The sequence below is a fragment of the Vanellus vanellus genome (assembly GCF_965231255.1).
Source record: "Vanellus vanellus genome assembly, chromosome: 3".
Lineage (NCBI taxonomy): Eukaryota > Metazoa > Chordata > Aves > Charadriiformes > Charadriidae > Vanellus > Vanellus vanellus.
The window spans coordinates 65985985-66009539 of record NC_138907.1 but is presented as its reverse complement, the minus strand read 5'-3'; the positions used below and the strand labels follow the sequence as shown (position 1 = coordinate 66009539).

At 40.9% G+C, this 23555-nt stretch overlaps 1 protein-coding gene across 4 annotated transcripts; it reads left to right on the top strand.

Moving 5' to 3' along the window:
* The first annotated feature begins 8308 nt into the window (after positions 1-8308).
* Positions 8309-22185, top strand: TBPL1 (TATA-box binding protein like 1). 4 transcript variants are annotated; one of them, XM_082480293.1, is made up of 7 exons: positions 8309-8483; positions 14846-15032; positions 15663-15745; positions 16660-16723; positions 18430-18533; positions 18635-18729; positions 20935-22185. In XM_082480293.1, exons 2-7 carry the CDS (start codon positions 14898-14900, stop codon positions 21003-21005), a joined length of 552 nt encoding a protein of 183 aa, XP_082336419.1. In that variant the 5' UTR covers positions 8309-8483; positions 14846-14897; the 3' UTR covers positions 21006-22185. The 4 variants fall into 4 exon arrangements, with proteins under 4 accessions (XP_082336419.1, XP_082336418.1, XP_082336416.1 ...); XM_082480292.1 differs by lacking the exon at positions 8309-8483 and adding an exon at positions 8616-8672; XM_082480290.1 differs by lacking the exon at positions 8309-8483 and adding an exon at positions 9097-9212.
* Positions 22186-23555: the final 1370 nt, after the last annotated feature.

The following is a 23555-nucleotide window of genomic DNA, read 5'->3' as shown; positions in this document are numbered from 1 at the left end:
AACGGAACTCACAAATATGCTAAGGGAAAACAGGGAACCCCGTTTAAATATTAATGTCAAAGATTTTAAAGAAAATATTTTGTCTGCTTTCTTGTTTTTCTGTAATAAACTGATGCATTTTAATATTTACCAAAATGTACCCCTTCTCCATGTGGAAACAAAGCTGACTTGATTTATCTTTCTGTATCTACATGGATGTAGATGCAGCTGCATATGTTTCCTCCTAATAATGTTTGAACTCATTGCCTGATTCCAACTGAATTTGACAGAGGTCTCAAAGATAACTAAATTGCTATCTTTTTTCTTTTTTTGTGTGAAAACAGGCAGCTGAATAGAGAAAAGAAAAAAAATCTTTAAATTCTGCAAGTAAAGGAAAGGTTTCAACATGAACTCAGCCCTTATCAGATAGCAGAGCATACAGAGCAGAGTGCCAGCTGTAGGTAAAGCTTCAATCACAGGATACAAGTTCATAGAAAACCTGCTTATGGACCTATGTATTTTAAGATAAGAACTCTCTACAAATAGTTTAGTCCCTTCTGACTTTAATACTATTATTCTTTTTTTTTTTATTATTCTTTTTTTTTTTTTTTTGAAGGAAACCTGGTTCCACCCGACTACTTCATTACCATTTTTCAGTTCAGCTAGGGACTAGAAAATCCTTTATTTGGAGAGCTGCACTCAGTGCTCAGGCTCCTGGGTTTGGTGCTCATGTTGTACTGCTTAGCAGCAGTTTTCACAGTCCACAAGATCTTTAGGAGCAAGCATTTTTCTGTCCCTTACAGAAAATACATTTTCAGTTTATCCTCTCACTGGGATGGAAACCTGCCAGCCTGAAACATCGCATAGCAAGAAAGCCACTTTGCAGACACATCCACGATGCCTTGCTGTCCTGGGCGCTGCCTGGGGCAGTGAGGCCACAGGGATGGTCATGCCCCCAAGCTGCAAGGTGCACAAGGAGAACGTATGCTAGATAGCTTATCCTTCAAAGTGCCTCCAAGGTTGAAATTCCCAGCTCACCTTGGAAATGAAAAGACACAGAAAATCGGTGTGGTTTCCTCCGTAGGGAAGCTGGTTTGAATCCCGGATACAGTGACAGGATCACAAGCGCAAGTTTGTTTAAAGCATTTGTATTGGTAACCCCACAGCTGTGTCTGCCTGGAAAAACATGCTTCCCTGTATATAAATCGCATATATTTTTCAAATGGTAATCTTTCCCAAAACCCCATTGTCATTGCCATTCATTAGTGTTTGTAGTAAAAAATATGGATATATATGCAAAAGACATTAGCTAATCACGGGTAATAAGGTGTCTATAGGAGAACAAAACTTGCATATATCTGGTGTACAAGTGGAGAGTATAACCTAATAAAAGTGCAGGGTATTTCTAATTTCTGTCTGCATATCTCAATGTTGATTATCACTCATAGTCTCCTAAAAGGGGCAGGTTTTCAAATGAAATTTCAATGACATCGAAACGAAATTCAGTTTCAATGAAATTGAAATTTGTGGTGGCAAACAACAGAGCATTCTGTAATTTCCATGTATATACACACCTAGAAAATTCTCCATACAGAATTTCTCCCATCAGCCAGCGATTCAAACTGTCCCTATTCATTGCTAGCCATGGACCACTGACTATTCCTGTATTAAGACTGTGCTGCCAAATGCAGGCTCCCAGGGTAAACACAACTTTGTGCTCACTATTCAGTCACCGATTGCTTCGTGGCTCTTCAGCCCAATGTGCTTTATGGATGGGAAGTGGCACAACCAGTAATAATGGCGTTTTTTGTCCGTAGTGTTGCAAAGCTACTGGTGTGTTACGGCTTGGTGAATTTCTCCAACCCTGAGGCGATGTCGTAGGTTTGACCTAAAACTTACACTCCAGGAGGGATGGGAAAAAAAAAAAAACATGTTACCTTTGCGAGGACTGCTGCCGGCAGACTCCAAACCCAGCAAAGTTCTGCAAGTAACTGATTTTTCTTCAGTTCACTTCAGACACTGACGTATCTGAGCTAGCTGTATAAAACTGACTTCGAGTAGGCCTAGGCATACAGTCATCGCGTTTCCCAACTGCAGTGTGGACATACCCTAGGGTCACAACAGTCCTGAGATGACGCATTTTCTTTCCTTAGGGTTTTGCCCTTAGACTGAAACTTGTAAACAGATGAAATGCATTTTCAAGCTGATGCGCATGCGTGCAGAGAGCTACGCAGTCCTCGCATGGGGAGTGGAGAGATCCAAACCTCCTTGGAAGGAAAAAAAAATCATAACAGAGGCAGGAGAATAAAACCAGTGCAAATCCTCCCTTCACTTTAAATTCTAAGAGGCCATTTTCCTTAAGCAAGGAGAAAAAACCCAACCCTTATTTACATCTCAGGCTGCTGTGTAAACTGTAAGACCATATCCGACTGTAAATATGGATTATCTACACACTCAAGTTTTCTCTCGGTTGTTTACATGCTGTTAAGAAACAGGGATCAGAAACACTAGGGAAAAAAGGGAAGGGTAAAGCTACACAGCCAGGAAACAACAGGAATGGGGGAAAAAGGCATAGAGTAATTTCTCTTCCTCTGACTACTACTGCTCAATCCTTGTGAAAGGATGGGCCGGGGAAGGGAGGAACTATCAGCAGCTCCATCACAGTCGGGTGGAGCCAGACCACCGAGGAGATGGAAACTGGGAGGCTGAGAGCTGCAGCTGCCTTCTCTGGGAGGAACATCTGCAAAATCCTGGGTGGCAGCAGCCGGGGAGAAGGAGCGGGCACAAGGCAGTGAGCATTCCCAGGGATGCACTCGCACAGATAACTGTCCCACTGGATGGCTTCCAAGGCTGCTGCAGCGGCACTTCCCTCCCCCATCAGGGATGAGGCAAAGACCATCGTGTGCGACGAGCAATCCAAGTGTCAGCGCGGCCTCTTGCTTCAGCATCCTGTTTCTTGTGATATTTGGATGGCCGAGCTAACCAGAATGGGAACAGTTCTTCCTCACCGCTAACAGGTTGCTTTGTTCTTACATACGGACTTTTACACTGCTGGCACTTCAGAGTCAAAGCTGAAATTAATCAGAAGACGGCAGTTACCTTGGAGCATTTGCCGTCACCTCATGACCAAATGTTTGTCTAGAGGAGATTGCTATCATTATACAGATGGGAAGAAAAAGAGGCACTGAGGTGGCAACCGACTGGCTGAAGGTTCACACATAAGCTTGGTATAGCCTTAGGGCACCCACTCTTCTGTTGCACAAACTTCCAAGCTGTTCTCCTAGGCACACTGAAATCACCAGGGATCCTTGCTCTTTGAATTCAGTATAAAGATAGGAATGAGGAGGGCGTAGGGAAGGATCCTCTCTCTCAGGCTGTATATCTATATCTATATGTACCCTTGCTGGTATAGATAAAACCACTCTCTGGCTCCAACAGCCAGTGCTGTGGCCGGAGTCACATCCACACGTGCCTGCGTTTTATTCCACTCTCACCAAAGGGTGAGAACAGTCCCTGGCACATGCTATTCCCAAACTGTGCTTGGACACTTTCTGGGAGAAAGCTAGTCAGACAGGCCAAAGGCATGCCAAGGACCCTTGCTAACAACAAAGCACTCTGAAAAACAAACCTTGGCCCCATTTTATTTATCAGTGTGCCACTGCAGCCTCAGAAGCCAGAGTGAAAAAGGTACTTGATGCCTTTGTCTCACCCCAGCCTCGTGCTCTTCTCACTTGTTTTCTAGACCAACCTGCTGTCTTCTTTTATGGGCCAAAAAATTCTTAGTGGGACCTTCTTTGCTATTTCTATCTCATAATTAATATATATTTAGAGTAGAAGTAACCAGAAGCAAGAGGCCAAGTTCAAGAACAAACATAACACAAGATCTAAACAACATTACATCCTAAATTATGACATTGAAAACCTCTGTTCATTTGTTGCCCAACTCTACTAAGCTCTGCAGTACCTTTTCTACCTGAGTTGTGAGTTCCCCAATGCCAAAATTTGACATATGCCTTCAGAGTATCTTTCTTGCCACTGCTAAGCAGCATCATGTTAACGTCATGCCAGGATCTGGTACTGAGATATTCCCCTACTTAAGACCACAGGAAGGCTTCAGACAGTGAGTAGGTGCTGCCTCTGCACGCTGAGCATCTTTCTGCTGGGGTACGAAGCAATCTGGCAGGATGAGCCAAGGCCAGCACTCCCTCCAGGGCAGGGAGACGGCTGAAGAGACAATGTTACTATCTTCCTGATATTTTTCTCCCTGATTTTTCTCACACTTGGTCTTCTGATTTTACTACTTTGATCATGTTTCTCTATTACTGCCAAAAAAGGTCGGTATGCATAGTCTGTACATACCATTCAGTTGTAGAGGCTGAAACTACAGATATGTCTTAAATTATTGTAAAGTTTACTGAAGAAAAAACTCATCCTGATCATTTGACTTTTATTTTGGGGTGCTTCACTGCCATCTTCTTCATTTGCTTATATTAAATAATATATCTAGCTATATATATTACACAATATATACATGCACACACTATGTAATATACATACACTATATAAAAATATGGCATAAATATTTACATAATGTATAGTATCTATAGTTGGTTTTCATATAAATGCAAATATATAAAATAATATATATTATAAAATTAACGAGAATATTTGAATATTGTGGAGCTGGTTTAAGTGCCACTTACAGCAGGGAGGTAACAATTTAACAGTGCTGGCATTAGTTATCATACTGTACATCATCAGAGAAGTGTGAGAAGGCACAGTTGAGTTTACAGTTTTGCCTGATAAACTAATCCCTGGAGCCAAGGATTCCCTTCCTGACTGATCTCCTGCCACACATTTAAACTCATTCCCTGCTGCCTGCCAGCTTGGAAGATGTCTCACAATTAACGTGCAGTATCATATGCATGTAGATGACGACCAGATGACGACAATGTCATTTCTATGGAATGTGCGAGGTACAGGTTGCTCCTAGGTACCACCTCCTCAAACACAAATACTTCAATATGGTCTTCTGTACAGAGCCTGCAGTCCTTACGACACAGCTGTATAAAACTCTTTATCTAGCCTTCACTGCGGGCTGACTCAAGGGGCTGTCCAGCTTTCTCCTCTCCCCCCAACACTTTCCCACAGTCTACCTTGCACTGGATCTTTTCTGATTGAAAATCAACCTTGTAAGAATAGAAAAATACAGATAACCAAGCATTTGCTTCAGTTTGATGAGTGATTTTTTTACAGAAACCTACAGTTACAGCTGAATAACAATATAATGAAATTGCATCTTTGTGCACTCTCACTGCTGTAATTACAGAACAAAAATATGTGCAGTGTCCTAAAGTTCAGTTTTCCTTATTTTTACTGTGCTAGTACTGATGGTCCCAAGCAGCCCACAATTCCAAGCACAGGAAACAGCCTTCCCACACCTCTATCTGCTCTTTACTTCCCAAACAAAGGACTGAGAAGCAAAGGCATAGGAAAATGCAATCACATAGTAAGGAAGCGACAGTGTCAGAAATGGCCTCTGTGCCTTCCCTGTTTGATGTCAGTACAGCATCTGGTAAGTTGGAACAAATAGCAAGAGGCAGATGAGGACACAGTTCTTGCAGGTGGGAAATCCTTAGCATCATACTAGTCATACTAGTGGAGGAAGCCACGGAGCCAAGTTAGAGTTGCATGGAGGGATGGAGAGCATAAGGACAGGATTACCGGTTTTCTAACTATACAGGTGTAGAAAAAAATTGCAGGCACAACTGATAAACTTAGATGTCAAATTAGGTAGGTGCCCAATCACCTTATTTGCATTCCATGTTAATGTCATCATAACTACTTGCATACAGTTGCACATTTCCCAAATATATATTTAAAGATGCAATCTTCAGAACATGTCCTAGTCTAAACAGGAAAAGCTTGGACTGACAAAGCAGCCAAAACTTTGAAATGTGTAAGGGTTCATCTCCTCATCAGTAAAAAAAAATTTTCTTCGTGTCCAGTGATGACTGCAGATTTGTGTGGAACACCTGCTAGAAAAGTTAGATCCTAAAAAGAGCAAGCATGTGGAGATCGACAATGCATGTATATTTGATAGAAAAAATTTGCATCGAATTTATGTAGACCTTTATTAGTATGCTAGAAAAACAGAAGCTCAGTCAGAATTCAAGAAAAAACAGGGTTTATAAAGCTTCTCTTCATAACTTGCCTATGTGATCAGCTATTAAAAAAAAATTCAGCACCAACTGTGATACAGCTATATAGAACCTCAAAAGAACTGCCAGGGAGAATAACAATCAACCTCACATTGGCAGTGTTAATTGTAATGACTCGAACTATTTAGGCTGAAGCTCATAAGGAATTAAAACAGCCTTAAAGCACTCCATAAAAATGCTTGAGATCCCGTGCAGACTTACAACTGGTAACAGTTGCTTTAAATTCAGAATCCCTGTTTACAAAAACTCGCCTTGCTTGACCATCTTCACCTAAAGGCGGTGGATCTGTTTCTGTAAGAAGCCGCAGGGTGGCAGCGCTGCCGCACACTGATGTGAAGCCGGCCTGCTAACAGGAAAACAAAACCGGCATTAACAAGCCATACTGTCACTAATGTACTCGCAGCTGATTTAAAGTGAGAATCTGAAATAATTATTCTTGACAAGTGAACTTAGTAATGCATTTCAAGGATTAAAATTGCATCTAGCAGAGGAAAACATCCCAACTCTGAAGACTTCAAAATTTAAATTTCATACTGTTCCCTCTATCCTAATTAAAGCTATTCTGCTATCACTTCACACACGGAAAATACATAATTACAGAACCTCCATTTCAGAAAATTGTCAATCCAGTGAATACTCTGCACTAGACACATATAAATAGATATATATATATATTTCATGTAAAGACTGATATGTCTTTATAAGCCTATAGTCAACCTGACAACTTTTATTTCATTCTTCAGTCTGCGTGGTGTGTCTTTAATTGGCCATACTGCAGACACGCTCATTTGTTCCTTGGTTCCCAAGTGAAGCACTACAAAGAGCTCTTCCAAGAGAAAATGTAATATAGCTGAAAGTTCATCACAGGCTCTGCTCCCTACAGACACCATAGGTGGGACAGTGCCAAATTTGGAGGACTGTCCTCCACAGAGAGAACCAGTACCATCCCTGCTGTGTCCTCGTGTCCCCTTCCATCTCTCGTGTACCAGGAGCCCACTTTTCAATGATTAAACAAGCTGCATATTGGGAGACTGCAAAGCAGCACTTACTGCCATCATTTTAACATTAAAACCACCACAAAATGTTGAGGGCCACACAGTCCTCAGGGGACTTGGACATATTTCAGGCTTCGCATTCATCTGCTCATATTTTTGTTTCACTTGGGGTCAGTAGTTTGTTCACACCCCAAGGTACCAGAGTTTATGGCTGTGAACTATTCCTTCAGTACCAAACAATGTTGCTTTAAATTTAAAAAAAAAAATCTTTGAAGCATTTGTAAGACAAGAGGCAGTGACCAGAATACTGCTGCAGTGCAACATGCATGTGTACAGCAGCAACAGTAGCAGCACGTTGTTGCTGCAAGTCCTAAATAATGATTGCTGGATTGTCAAAACCAGTGCTGACCACTCGGTTTGGTCAGAGTGCACATGGAGCAGACAAGGCAGCCATCAAAGGTGTGTGTAGCAAGCTAGAGGTCTGAGGGCGACTACCCTCACAGAAGCACCAGCTACGTGCTGTGACCCTTCACGCCATCTGATCTGCAAGCTGGATAAGATCTCCAGCCAGTTTGCTGGCAAAAAGGGCTACCTCAGACGACGTGGTTGCGGTCAAGCCTGCAATCAGTTGACCAAAAGCTGCCTCCCACGGGCCCAGCGGCACCAGGTGCCCAGCCAGAGGTTGCCAGGGTGGCCCACAGCCGACCCTCCCGCTCCACAGCCAAAAAAAAATTCACCACAAAAGTTCCCCGCCTGCTGCGCATCCCCGGCAGCTCTGAAGCAAATCGGCCGCTCAGGGGCTGTTAACGACGAGGTGCCGCGGCGCAGCTGAGGCTGAGGCCTGGGGCGCCAAGCCACCGCCAACACTACCACAGGCGGCAGGCACTAGCGGGCCCCAGCTCCGGTGAACGAAGACCAGCGCGGTAAGTGCCCGACCAGGCCGCGGCGGGGCGGCCCAGAGCCACCCGTCCGCCTCCCCCGCCCCGGGCAGTGCCGCCGCCCTCAGCCCGCCGCGCCTGAGGGGGCGGCAGACGAAAGCGGAAGTACGCTGCTAGCGCGGCCCCCCCCTTTCCTCGCTTCCTCCCCTCCCGCCGCCGTGACTTCCGGCGGCCCCTCTAGCCGGCGCCGCGTCTATGCCCGCGGCGCTGCTGGGGGATGTTTATTGTCGCGGGGAGTCGGCCCAGGACCCGGACCGCCGCCGGGCGCCAGCGGCGGGGCGCCTAGCTACCGGCACCCCGCTCCGCCCCGCCCCGCCCCGACCGCCGCCAACCGCCCCACCGCCCGCACGGTAACGGCTGCCGCCCGCCGACGGGCCGCGCTCCTACTCCACCACCCCCTCGCCGCCGCCGCCACCGCCGCTGCCTCGGGGAACCGCGGCTCGGCGGGCCCGGCCCGGCGGGCCCTGCAACCCCTGCCCGGTGGGGGGGACGTGGGCCTCGAGCCCCCCTCCCGCTGCTCCCGTCCCTTCCCGGCTGAGGTGAGGGAGGCGGCGTGGGGCCTCCCCCCCGCTCCTGGCCGCGGCCCGGCCGGCTCCTCCCGCCGCGGTGCCGTTCCCTCTGGGGCGGGCGGTGCGCGGCTGGGGCCGCCGGTGGCGGGGCGGGGACGGGGGCAGAACGTCCTCCGGGGGAAGCGGCCCGTTCCCCGGCAACCGGCGAGGCTTCCGCAAGGCGCACCGGCTGCCCCGCGCCCGGTTCCCCGAAATAGCGTCCCCGGCCCTCGGGGGCTTTGTGAGAGCCGCGGCCCCCCCCCCGCCCCGAGGCGGCCGGCGCCGCTCCGGGCATAACCCGTGGCTGCCGGGCAGCGGGGACCGGCGTGGGTAGGCCGCCGCCTGCCTGCGCTTTGTTTGTCCTGTGCTGGCCGGAGAAGTTTTTGGCTGGGGCTGAAGGGGAAGGGAGAAATAGTAATAATAATTTGTTAACCCGAGTGTTGTGGCGCTGGTACGTGTAGGGGCTTTAAGTGAGATTCCCAGCTGGTGAATGGGAAGAGTACTGCTGTGTCCTCAGTCGAGATGCAAATGGTAAATGTTTGACTGGGAGGGGGTATGAGGGGCTTACCTGTTGTATTTAAATATTTTGTAACAGCGAAACAGATTTTTGGGGGTTTTGCAATGTTTTATCGAGTTGTAATGGCCACCTAACCTGTTGGTTCAGATTTTTGTCGTACTTAGGACAATTTTCCACGTATCATAAAGACCTAAAGGATTGTTCTTAACACCTGGCATCTGACTATTGCTGGATGTTATAACGGAAAGACAGCACAAAACTGGATGCAAGTGATTCTTTGCTTTGAATATGAACAGATGTTTTTGATGAGAAAGATTTGAGGAAAATTGCCTGTTATGAATTATTTAAAAATACGCTTCCGGGTCTTGTTCTACAAGCTGTTTGGCTCTATTCCTGCAACTGGATTTGTGTTGGAAGACCCTAGGTCCATGGGGCTGCAATAGGCTTATCCAGGAGATTTGACAGCAGGATTGGGCATTCATGTCCTACTTGCTTATGGTATAGTTTCATCTTTCTGTTCATTGGTTTAATTGGACAAATCCCTACTTTGACACTGGTTTTATGCCTGTTTGGAATTTGTCTCCTTCTCCAAAATACATTCATTTCAGTTCCGTAGGAAATAGTCATGACAGTGTAAATCTCAAAAAATGAGAATATTCGCTTCAAGATGGCCTTTTGCTTTAGGGGCAATTTAACTTGCCCCTGGAGACAACAGAAAATAAAAGCATACCCCTGTAGCTCAGTGGCTGTAGCTAAGAACATTGTTTGATTTTCTATACAGACAATAGTAGCTATGTTGCTCTTGGTTCTGGGGGGTCATCCACCTACCACTGTGACTGTATGGTATCTAAGAATTCAAAAAAAAATCAGAGATCTGTCACCTGCAGTGTTTCATATGGACCTGTTTCCTGAGGTGCTGAACACAGATACTAAAAAATGTACCTTCAGTGGAAGGATGTAATCAACTGTCCTTGTTCTGGTGGGCTTTATTTTGTGCATTCTCTGTTCTCATATGGAACCCTCATATGGAAATTCCTGTTAACTTCTTCAAAAATGCTTTTCAAGCCATAGTTTGATGAATACCTATGGGCACAGTAGTGACAGCTATCCCTTCAGGTGGGCTGTTGGAACTGTTTGTGGGGTTGGTCACTTGGTGAACTGCTTTGGAGCAAGGTTAAAAATAGCCAGTAGAAGTTGCTTATACTTACGCTGCTGCTGAAAAAGGTGTTTATTAAACTGTTCTGACATTAACATAACCATTGTTAGATATCCTTCATCTACCTTTATAGCTCTGAGTTTCTCAGATCAAAGGTAACCAAAAGCTTAAAATAATACTTTGTTTATATACCCCATCCCAAGTGCCTTTCCTCTCTCTTTGATGATGATGGTGTGGTTTGGAGTTTTTCGAAGACAGAGATCACTGGCTTTTTTTAGATTGTAAGATTTCAGAGCAGGGAGTTTGTCTTCATGTGTGTTTATATAGCATCTAAAATTGTACGGCTGTGGTCCTAACTGGGGATGTATGGGTAAAGCTTTGTTTAAGAACTTGAGTGCTCATTCTTTCCTCCGAAGTATTTCTTGTTCTAGGAAGTTTCTCTAGTTTCTGTGTAGGATACTTTACTTTACAGTGTCAAATATCATTGAGTTAGCTTTTGTTGTTTTTTATTTTTATGTTCATTGTCGTGCTTTACCTATCCACTTTTTGTTCCTTCTTCTTCTTCTTTTCTTCTTGGGGTAATATTCCAGAGGTATTCCGGAAATCTAAGTTGAAAAGAAAGAACAAACTTTTAAAATTTCCTTGCTAAAATAAAACAATACAAACTTCTACAGAGATGTATTTAAACTTTTTTTTTCTCTGTCACGGTAGATTGTGTTACGCTGGTGCAAGAGAACTTGAAATCAATTTGGCTGATTTCTTGCGCTGGAGAAAGCTGAATGAACTACACAATTTAAAATAAATGCTGCACATATAGACAAGTAAATGATTTTATTTTCAATTGTGGCGTATTATTAAATTAGCATTAACTGGCAAACTATAATTTTAGAAATGAGATTTAAGCTGCTAAAATTTTGAGGTTCAGATGAGAGAAACTTTGGGCAAAATTAAGTAACAAAACCTAAGCTGAGCTCAATGAAATCAACTTAGGCATTTGCCAATCCAGAACTGGAAAGAACCAGATGTTTGGTTTCTACTCAGTCCCTCTGTTCTGCAAGAGTAACTGCATAAATATGGAATAGTAACAAGCTTATATGTAAGGCTGTTGCTTGATCTCAGAATGTCTTTGTGAAAGCATGGGAGCATTGTTTTCCCCATTTTGCAGATAGGAGACAGAAATGCAGAAACCCAGGTTTTGGGAAATAACATAATGGGTCAGAGCTACACAGCAGGGATGCAGTAGTAAGTGTCAATAGCACAGAAGACAAGGGAAAATGGGAAAGAGGAGTATCAGATGTTTAGGATTCCTCTGTTCTAGCTAGTCATGCTACTGGATATATAAATAAGAACAGCATCCACCTATCGTTCTTTTTTTCTGAGAACTTGTTAGGCATTTTTTATGAACGTGTTCTTCAGATTTCTAATTTATATATATATATAGTGAATGTATTATTTTTTTTTAAATGCTTAGCTTGCTTCTGTTCACATGGTTCCTATGAATTCAGATTTCTGACACTTCCCAAAGAAAGGTAGCAGGTTGTCTTTTCTGTAGCTTTTTTTTTTTTTTTCTTTGTTGTCAGTGTAGTGTGAGACATTAAAATGAATGCTTAAAGCAGAGGTTGTAATAGGTTATGCTTGATCACTGCTTGGACAGAGGTACCCATGTCTAGAAACGTTTTGATTTACCCAGTATTTCTAAACCATGCCTTGGAAGAGGTTGACACTGTATTTGTATACCAAACAAAACAATGAAATCCTTCTGTTAGATTAGCTAACATTAAAGTAGAATAAAGGCAGTTTTTGGTATTTTTATGCTGTATTCAGATGCTGCTTCTATTAAAAAAAAAAAAAAGTCCCTTTTTAACTGAACATCACAAAACATAGTCTAGAATATTAACTACAGCTCAAATTAAATTTGAAATTAAAAAGCTCCTCTCTCAATATCTGTTGTCTTGAACTAAAAGAATATGGCTAATGAAAATGGGGGCACATTACAGCAATGTTGTGTAATTTTTCTCCCATTAAAATCTATGCAAGTAGATTGTACTTCTAACCAAGATACGCCATAATTGCTGAAAATGTCCTTACTGACAGCTCCACAGTACGTTAATGTTCTTTTTTTTCCTGTAGATCCCCATTTAATGATAGATCTTTTCCCTTGAAATTGTAATTTTCCTCTGTTTCAAACACTTTTTCCTTTGTCCTGAATGAGCATGTGTCTTTTCAAATCATCGGTTTTATGGGGACATTATCATACAGTATTGTGGTTTGCTTAGAGGTTAGCAACCTTTCAAGGGTGTTATGCATGATGGTGTTACTCTTTCAGAATGTAGAGATTAAGGACGCCAGTAGAAACTTGCTGATAATTGGGAGACACTGCTGATTGCAGGTACCCTGTTTTCTTATACGGCAGTCGTTCCTGGGTTCCAGTAAGTGAACTCAGCGGAAGCCAGGAGTTGGAGCCAGGGTGGAAAACAAATGCCTGGCTGAAGATGCCATGGGTTCCAGCTCCCTGCTCTGTGCTCGCCCTGCCTGCATGCCATTCAAAATCTGTACATGTGCTATCTTTGGATCCAGTGCCATAAATTGCTAACCCAATCTGTAGTAGTCCATCAAAACCAGATGGGATAAGTAATTTCTAACTTTAAGGATTCATATAATTTTTTGTGTTTGTTTTTTTTTTTTTTTTTTTTAAAAAAAAAAAGGGATCTGGGAATACTAATCAGTTACTGTTTGTTCTCTTCTTCTTTGCCTGCTTTTTCCCCCCACCCCCACACATAGCCTTTGGTTTGTCTGTTTTTCTTGTGCTGTTTCTTCATCTTTTTTTGTGTTATCCACCGTCTTGCCTTTTCTTATATTGGACAAGCAAACAATTACAGAATAATTCTTTCAGCCGGGAACAAGCTGCACATTAGAAGCAGCAACCGTCGCAGTAGTTGACCCAGTACATTCTGCACATCTGCCTTATAGTTTATTACTTCTGCATTGTCAGTGAGTTGTAGCTAAAGGCGCGCCTTGAGTGAATTCTCGATTAGAGACTATGGCATGATGTGTAGAAAGTGGTAGTCAGATGAAGATACTGATGATAACATTAATTTTGTATCTTGATGATTTCTGATACGGAATGTAAGACCAAAACTTTTAAAGCGATGTAAATACTTTACTGTCTGTTATGTATATTGTTATTCTTCATGCATAGTCTCCTGCTTTTTACATGATAATGACCATGTAGAGCATTTCATTTATCTGACTATTTTTCTTTGATTTTGCTCATTGCTTTCTGTTGTGTTCGTTTTGGGTGAAATCTTGATCCATTCATCTACAATTTTAGTAGTATAATGTTACCTCTGTCTCTTTGGCTATGTTCTACTTAAGGCGCTTCTCCTGGAGTAAAACTAAGATTTTTACAGTCTTCTACAAAGTAAAATTCCTTAATGAACTACAGTATTTTGGTAGGAGTCCTTTTCACTATATACCAATGTTGTTGCTCTTTTCACCTCTCCTTTCCCCAAATACTTCATCTGAGATTTATTTGAGATATCTGCTGCCTTGTCTTTGGTATGTTTACAGAGGAGGTGCCGGGCAGTCTTGGGCTGGGCTGAGCAGTAGCCCAACTCCCCATCTCACAGTCCTCCCGCCCAGGTTGAGGTGTGCGTTAGGAGTGTCACCTTCAGTGTGCGTGGGCAGGCTGAACGCTTCCTGCCCACCTTAGGTTTTCTCTGCATGTACTGGGCGGCCCTCCTGTGCCTTCATCGTTACTCACACTTTTCCTCAGGAACAATTTTACTGTGCATGTACAATACATTCATTCTATGCGGTTCCTGTGGGCAGTGCGGAAGGGGGTGAGAGGCCACTGCGGCTCAGCCCAGGCTGTTGCTGCCACCAGGACATTTTGTATAGTTTGCATTATGCTTTTATATTGGGGGAGATAGGCCAAGAGCGGTGGATGAAGATGGGGAAGCTGTGGTAGCAGGCTGCCTACAGGCTGCAGTTTGTGTAACCCGTGTTAGTTCAGAGTTATTCAGCAGGCTTATCCATTCCAACACAAACGTCAGGCTGTTCAGAATTATCAACTTCAGCAGAGAAGTGCGTTTTCCTGAGGTGTCTAATGACATCCTCAAATGAGTTGAGGAAAGATTATCCACTGGAGCTATGGAAGAAGTTTCAGTAATCTTTACTGTGTCCTAATATAGTTGGTAAGAGTTGTGACATACGTAATGGACCAGTTTAAATATTATTTTTATATATATATGAATGTATGTATACACACTTTATTTCTGTTAAGTCTGGCAATGTGGCTTCAAACAAGTAACCTCCTATTTTCTGGCATGCAGGATGCAGACAACCCCCTCTCCCCACACACAGTTAACTTAAATGAGTCAGAGTGTAGTCACTTCTGCTTCTTGTCTTGTTTAAGGGACGGATGTATACAATGGCGTTAATAGGCAATTTTCTACTGGTATGTTTAATTTTGTCATTTTCCCTTCTCAGGATGTGATCTTCATGGTGAGCTGGTGAGAAAACTGAGTTGTAAATCACCCCAATGGATGCGGACAGTGATGTTGCATTGGACATTTTAATCACAAACGTAGTGTGTGTTTTTAGAACAAGATGTCATTTAAATTTGAGGAAGATCGCATTAGAGGGAGCAAATGTTATATACAAGCGAGATGTTGGGGTAAGGGATTCAACATACCTCAATTACCTGTTTTTATGAATGTTCCTTAAGCTAAACATTCTTGTATCTGGTATCTGTGTATGGTGGATAGAGAAAAACATAGGTTTGTTTCTTTATTTCTGTCTTGATAGGCATGTAGTCTGTCCTACACTAAACGTACAGTAAGGGGAATGGGTAAATATCGTCTCAGAAGACTGCAACTAGTGAGGTGAATATTGGGTATAATATGTGTTTTGAGACCTCTTACACCTCGTGGTCCGCTTTGCTTCCCAAAATTTGATGGTTTTATCAAGAAAATATATCCTGATAAGGAGTCAGCAATGTGGGAGTCACTGTAATAAGTAAAAAAAATTAGCACAATGCTCGTGGCTTTCAGCTTTTTATTCAGAGGAAAATACTGTCATTTAATCTGCTTTGTGAACACTGAGTCACTGGCTGAGATGCTCCACGCTTATTTTGCTCTTCTCAGGAGCTGATTTTTTTAATTACTGAAAGAGATGAAGGAACAGTTCAAGGCTATCAAAAACAAAGGAAGTATTATTAGTGTAACAGTTGATTTTTATTTTTTTTCCAATATGAAATTGAACTACCACTAATTCCCAATTCTTCCACTTCTATTTTTCTTTTTAGAAAGTATTAATGAAGCTTAGGAAACCTAGGATTACGGCCACAATTTGGTCCTCAGGAAAAGTTATTTGCACAGGAGCCACAAGGTGAGTTCATGATGATTCTTCCTCTAGCTGTAAATTCTGGTGTATTTTAAAGTATAATGTTGTAAGTGAAGAAGATGGCAAGAGGCAGTACTTGCCACTGTTAGGATTCACTCACACTGGATCACACGTAGATCCTTGCCAAGCTTCATATCTGGGGGGAAGTTTTCAATGTGAAGCGTCTGCCTCAGACTGGGTTGAAATCTTAAGCAACATCAGTTCAGCCTTCTGGGAGAGCAGCAGGGAAAACTACTTTATGAAGAAAAGCCTAGAGATTTCATTTGAGAACTCTTTAAGAATTCTGGGTTTAGCCAGAACTTGAAACTTGGGAAGAGATGAGCTTTTTTTGAGGGATATCTCGTACTGTTTCACAAAAATCCACCTGAATTTAGTCAAGTTGTACAGTGTTGAGGGACTGGAAAGAAGCAAAAGAAAAATCTTAGTTCAGATGCAGCTGAGACTTGCTAAACTCTTAACAGCTGAATTCCTTTAAGATATGCATGCATTGCGAAGTAAGGATATGGTACAATAGTATGTTTGTTTGCATACTTTCTGTATATGATCTCCCTACAATAATGGAAGATGTTCAGGATGTTAACTCCAGACTACTCGTGATCATATTTGTCTCATGTATGTATTTAGTATAATGTATGATCAAAATACATCTCCCACTTCAGCTGGAGCTGAGCGCCAAGATATTCTTTAAGCAGGGCATAAAGAACTCCATTTGAATATCTAGATAGTTAGAATGTAATACATACAGCAGGATAAAATAAAGGCTGTCCACGTGATCATGGTTCATGCATTACATGATTTAACAGTTTATTTTGTAGTCTGAGCAGCTATTGTGGTATGTGTGCACACAAATGTATACTCTATTTCTGTTAATGCTAGATTCTTTTTTTTCTCCTTTATAGTGAAGAAGAAGCTAAATTTGGTGCCAGACGATTAGCTCGTAGTCTACAGAAACTAGGTTTTCAGGTAATTGTAATGAAAAAGGACTTGCATCACTCAAGCAATGCTGGTAGTCCTTTTTTTAGAAAGAAACAAAAATGAGGGAGCAATTTAGCAGTGAGCATGTTTTCACTCGGATGCCCCTTTTGTGTCAGCATACGTTTTCCAGATGCTGGTTAAAGAGAAGCTGTTTTATTTTGTGGATTTGAGTTTCGTTTGGCAGCTTGGAGTAGTGGTTCTTCACTGGCTAATGAACAGCAAAATTTGTTTAATAAATGAACCACCCACAAATGTTTCTTGGATAGAATTTACAATATCTTGAAAGATTTATTTGGAAGAAGTGCTGAAGAGTGTAAACCCTACTGTCATTTGAACACAATTTTCCCTTGTTTCTGGTAGAATAGCAGATACATGTCCAGTTTGTTAAGGGCAAGTTTGAGCTAGTGAGGAAAAAAAATGCTTCTGCACTGTCAAGTTGCACAGCAGGGAATAAGCCAAAAAAAATACTTAGGACATGAAACCCCTCTTTTTCTGGGTTTGGGTGAACTTTACCAGTGAAAAACACCACTTGCATTTCATATTAAAGGTTGAAAAACAGCAGTGTGAATTACTTAAAATGACATGTTTTAATACTCTCAAACTTCCTGGTAGTCAGTTGTGCTGTTTACCCACAGTTTCAGTTTACGGACAGACAACTAAATAGACACAGCGGCTGTCCTTTGGCAGGGAGAGACTCCCTTTGTTTGTAATACATAAAGGCAGTGGTGACAGGCTTTCCCGATAACGCTGCGTCAGACTCAAGCAGAAGTTAGACACTCTTACTGTTACGAATGCATACATTAGACCCAGACTTTTAAAGTTGGAATGGAACATTGTATCAGTGAGGTAAGCAGTGTTTCCAGAGTGGATGCACCAAGTTGTGTTATAAAGTGACCTTTACATGGAATATATTTCGAAGATTAAATTGATAGTCGACCTGTTACAAGGATAAGGTGCCTCTACTGGTAGAATACTTCTAGAAAGTTTTGGTCACTTTAAGTTTAGGCAGTCTCGGAAAATGAACAAAAGTTTCTTCAGTGATATTGAGAACACTGACTTCTCAGCAGTGCATTTGTTTGTTTAGGAATTGTCCATTGGCTATTTTATTGTCATCTAAAATGGCTGTGGTAAAGAACAACAGAAAGTCGGTAGTATGAGCTGGGTTTCAGAAGGTAATGGAGTAGAAAAGCAGCTTGCCGTACTGGCCACTGGAGATTTGAAACAAAACAATTTTCACGTTTTTCTTGGTGGTCTAAAGCAATGGTCTAAAGCAACAAGGCATTAAAGAAGTTTTCAAATTGCATAAAGTTCTTGTAGCAATGAAATTTAAGCTTTTTCTCTGCTTATTTTGATGTTGCATAAGGTATTTCATTTAGTTTATTTTCAGTTTGGAAGTGTTTAGTACAGCAGTAAAGTTGTTTCTGTGTCTTATTCTTAAACTGTACTATAGCCATATAATACAACTGTGAAGCATCTAGATCAACGGTTATTGTATCATGGAAGGATAAAGTAAGTGATTTGAGTCTGTTAAGTACTGTTTATATTCCTATTAGAAATACATCAATCACAAGGTTTTAGTTTTGAAATCTCATCAAAATATTCTAATGCGTATTCTACTTTTTTTTTTTCAACCCATCCGTCTGCCTCACTGTAAACTGAATTTCTAATGTCTTTTTTTCCTCTCTTTTGAAAAGGTAATTTTCACAGATTTTAAAGTTGTGAATGTTTTAGCAGTGTGCAACATGCCCTTTGAGATCAGATTGCCAGAATTTACGAAGAATAACAGACCTCATGCGAGGTACAGTAGGATTTTAAAGAATTATAGTCTTGGTATATTTCTTAAGCTTTTCTTTTCCGGTTCTAGATATATCTTTTTTTACCTCTTATTTTGTTTTCTAGTTATGAACCCGAACTTCATCCTGCCGTGTGTTACAGAATAAAAACTCTCAGAGCTACCTTACAGATTTTTTCCACAGGCAGTATCACAGTTACAGGTATTTTGATGTCAAAAATAAATATTTAACTTGTTGGGAATGTTTAACTTTAGGCCCAGTAGGTTTAGGAAAGGAAGATGTTCCAAACAGTCAAAAGATATGTTGAAGGGATTTTGTTTCCCAGTGCTAGCACCTAGTTTGTTTTTGAGTGAAAGTGCTAGAAGAGTTGTAGAGAAAGTGTTGTTATTGGTAGGCTGAAAAATTACTTTGATTGAATGTACGTAGTCTGTTTTTTATAAAAGCAAAAGCGATAGGACTTGAGAATGGAGGTATTTATTTTTTTATGTGAACATTTGAATATTCTTCCTTTTTTTGGTTTTCATAGCACTGTAAACTACACTGCATGTAGCATTAACATCCCTTTAATAAATAAATGTTTCCAAACTGGAGATTTATGGAAACATACAGCATTTTGTCATAACTGAAGTTGACCAATATTTGAAGTTCTTCAGACTTGTGCTCTCTTCTGTTAAAGCTCAACTGAGAGAGAACCATCACCTGAGTTGTAGACATAAGTGATTTTTCCCATTTAATCAGACATGATTGTCTAGGGTCTTGGGGATGCCACGACATGTTTTTCCTCTCTTTTCCTAATTTTGATTTTCTATTCTTTGTTTTGTTTCTTTGTGAGGTGTTCACCACAGGTTTCCAAGGTTTCCAGATATAAGATGTCAGGGGTTTTTGTGAATACCTCCTAAAATGGTACAGAACCAAAAAACATCACTTTATATCACTTTAGCAGTTTTTTTTTAATGGGACAAGTATAAAAAGATTTAGAGTTATGTTGAGAAAAGAAAATAAAAAGAACTGATATGTAATAGGAAGAAGTATTAATCTTTCTTCCTCCAAAATGAGCAATGAGAGGGTTGTTTTGGGTTTTCTTCTTGTTGTTGTGGGGTTTATTTGTTTTGGTTTTTTTTCTTCTCTTATACTCCCTGCAATGATGATCCAGTTTTTAAATCTCTTCAACCCTCCAGGGAGTAGCATCTTTTTTACAAGAAGTATTTGCCTGCTTATACTCTTGCTTTCTGAAGGCTTTCTCTAGAACTTTTATTTCTGTAATAGCAGACAAATTGAAGGAAGGTGCAGTATCTGCCCAGAAGGCAGGTATCTTTCACCAGGTTTGATTTAGGTGAGTGCTTAACTCCACTTGAACAAGTTTGCAAATACAGGAAGAATCCTATTCCATTCCATTTTCCTTCTGACTAAGCATGTAAATTAAAACAATATTTCCTAAATTAAATAAGCAATTTATAACTTAAGTTATTTATGATTTTGGGGAACTATTTTGAACAGTTCTCTATACCTTGAAGAAACTTTTGAAGTCTAAAGTGAGGTTAAAAAAATGAGTTCACAGGCATCAAAGCACATGAGAAATTGCTGTTTTCATTTATCTGCATCACCAAATTTTTATCCAGTATTAACTTCTTCTGGCATGTTATTGCTCGCTTGTTTGCAATCTTAATTGTTGATTGCATAAAATGGTCTAGTACCATTAGAAAGCATCGCTAGTTCATTCTTCCTTTTCTTTCCCCAAATGCGCATAGATCATGTAAGATAACCTTCAAACACTTCATCCTGAGACAATAACCGTTCCCTGGCTTGCAGGTTTTGTCCAGAGAGCAATGGTGGAGCTATTTGCAAAATCCAGACTAGAAAGTAATAGTCTGTAATTTTCAAAAATAAATCAATCTTTCTTGAAACGTACTTGGCTTAAATTATTGAGCAGTAGTTTTTACTGGTAGGTTTTTAAAAGAAGAGATAAAAGTGGCTAGACTTTGAGTAATACAAATTCCTAGAAGATTAGCATAAATGAAAGTATTTCTTTTACATCTGCCACTCAGCCTCTGCCTTCTTCTCTGAGCTGACTGTTTAAGCCAGTAGATCGAAAAGCACCCAAGTTGTTATGAAATTAAACTACAGTATTATTTATTTGTAGTCTAGCCACTGACAAGTGTAGAACATCTTAGAGGTTCCATGCAGGAGTCTTTTCTTGTAAATAAAAGTGATGAGAGGAACACTTTTTTAAGTTTGGAGAAATGGGGGAGAATTTATTTTTATCTACGTTATAAAGTTGTGGTAGCTAAAAATATTAAGGTTATTTTAAAGATACTGTTGTTTTAATTTCCGATTCCCTGATTTCTCTCTTCCTACTGTTTTTTGTCTGTTTGTTTGTTTGTTTTGTTTTTTTTTAATGTGTCTCAGGGCCAAACGTAAAGGCTGTTGCCAGTGCTGTGGAACAGATTTACCCATTCGTGTTTGAAAGCAGGAAATAAATTTTATAATTCACCACTTGATGGTTAGGTTCCCTAACCAAGCACCTTTAAAGACTGCTGCACATTGGACTAAAAGCAAAAAGGAAAACTGGACCAACCATAGCAGAGGAATAAAGACTATTTTACTTGCTCATGGCCACAGTATAAACTCCAGTTCTTTTGGATTTTACTCTTAACAGTGCTGTATTGTAAAAACGGAAGTTTACAAGATATGAAATTGCTGCTTTTAAAAAGACATTCTATTTATTTTTGCAGTAATTTCTGTGTATTCATAAGCAAAGCTGTCACGATGTGCACTACCTTTAAAACATTTTTTTTTTTTTAGTTTGAGCTTGTGTTTTATTTGTGAATAGTCTTTTACATTTTTGTATGCTGAATATTGGGCACCAAAGAAGCTGTAAAAGTTATCTTTTTCACCTGATGAATGTGCACAAATAAAAGTTTGGAAAATATTTCTCTTCATACCTGTTCTGTTATATTCCTTTCCCTTTTTCTATTACAGTTAAAATTGTATAGTTGCAAATTAATTTGAAACAATGTAAGAATAGTCTTTTGCTGATACCTTCTGTTTCTATTTGTAGTATGTGTAAAACTTCGTGCGTGGGTTAGATTGAAATCAATAGTAGTTACGTATGTTTATCCAAGGATGAAATTTGGTTTGTTCCCAGTTCTCTTAACTACATGCCAGATTTCAAGTATTTTCTTGCTGTTACATGAAGAGAAGACATTTTTAAATATAAAGGTCTACAGCAAGTGTTTTCCTGTAGATGATGAGGAAATCTTATCAACTAAAGAAGCTACTGTAGAAAAACCAACTGCCTTGTCCACCTACTGGATGCAAAAGGAAAAAAGTTACTATGTGAGCTTCAGTTTTTCAGGAAAGTGTTGTTATGCTTCGACTCGAGAAGATGATACGGTCACGCTAATCCAGCCCCAGCCTATTGCTGAATGATTAACACAGACATTTTCTACGCTCTTCTTACTGTATAATATTTTCATGACAGAAGCTGCCAACAAGCAATGAAGCTTGATTCTGGCATGTATTATTATTGGTATTAATCTTGGACTTGGAAGCCAGTAGATGTTTCTCTCAATAAGTGCACATTTGAAGCAGAAGAGAGGTGAATGCTTAAAAGTAACTGCAAATGCTACTTTTAAAAAGATACAATAAATATGTATAAATGTATGTATGTCTTTTTTCACTATCTCACTGAAGAGAAATGGAACACTACTATTGTGTGCTGCAGGTAACGTACAGTCTTAGTGGGTGCTATAAATAGTAAACCGTGAGCTGTTACTATACCAGAAGTCACAGCTGTGAAAGAAAGGTAGAAGAACATCATGAAGGAGCAAATGCCTAGCATGACATATTTAATCTGTCTGAGGGGATGGTATAGACGTTGGGGCTGTCCGTAGTGACTTCATGCAGAAATTATGGAAAGGAAGGAATAGTATGGGAAATGCTCAACCAAACCAAACCCTTCAGAACAAAAAGAGAGACGCAACAATTTGCCACGAGCCTTAAGTGATATATGCATAAAAGCCCCTTTAAGCTCAGTGTAGGTAGGAAAGAGAGGACTTAGATCTGTGAAATTACTGAGTTGAGTTCAACAGTTACGGAACTCATGATAAAGAGCAGGGAAAGGGATGCTTGCTATATGCAAACTTTCCCGTTTGTATAGAAAATAACGTGGACCTCAGCACTCCTAACACTAATGAGGATTTTGTGAAAAGTCAGAGGGAGCAATGGACAAACCACCGTTAGGGAACACTAGTGTATTATTGCTACAATTTTAAAAAAGGAAAACCAGAAGGTATTTGAACAATGAACAAAATTTTAATGGGTTTTCTGGGAACGAAGTGTAGTCCTAAACTGATGAATGAAGATTTGGCCATTATAACTACAATAGCTGTCTTAGATTAGGCTTGCCTTTTTTTTCTTTGGGATCCAATTACAAAGTACTTGAGTGCTCCCAGCGAAATTCTGGAGCTTTTATCAAGTGTGTGCGTCTGCTAAATTTGTCTATGTAGAAAGAGGAACATTTTGCTTTTTTGTTAGCGGTGTCATGTAGTATGAAATCTGCCTGTTAGACCAAAAATGAAAGGTAATAATAAGCTGCAAGGTATTAAAATGGGAACTGTTTCTTTTGAAGTGCTGCTTAGATCCATGCGAGTGGTTTCAGGCCTTCGTAACGATCCCTAAGGGAGCCGAAAAAGCACGCTACTAAATTTGCAGGGTGGTATTGAGAAAGAGAATAATAGCAAATAAAAGATTCCTTGAAATGTGTGCTCACCTATCCTAGCTCCAAGGGAGCCTCAAACTGTTTGTGACAAACGCGCTTTAAATCCTCTGATGATGAAGGGCAGTTGGCAGTGGACGCTTACGCTCCGGGATGTCACTCTGTTTCCTTCCCAGCGACCGCTCTAAATCAGTAGGTCCCCTCCTCGGTCTGGAATAAGCCTTGCTGCTGCTTATTTCTACATGCGTGCACACACACACCTGCCCCCATCTTCACCGCTTGTTCTTCGTTTCCTTTGCTGCCTCCACCG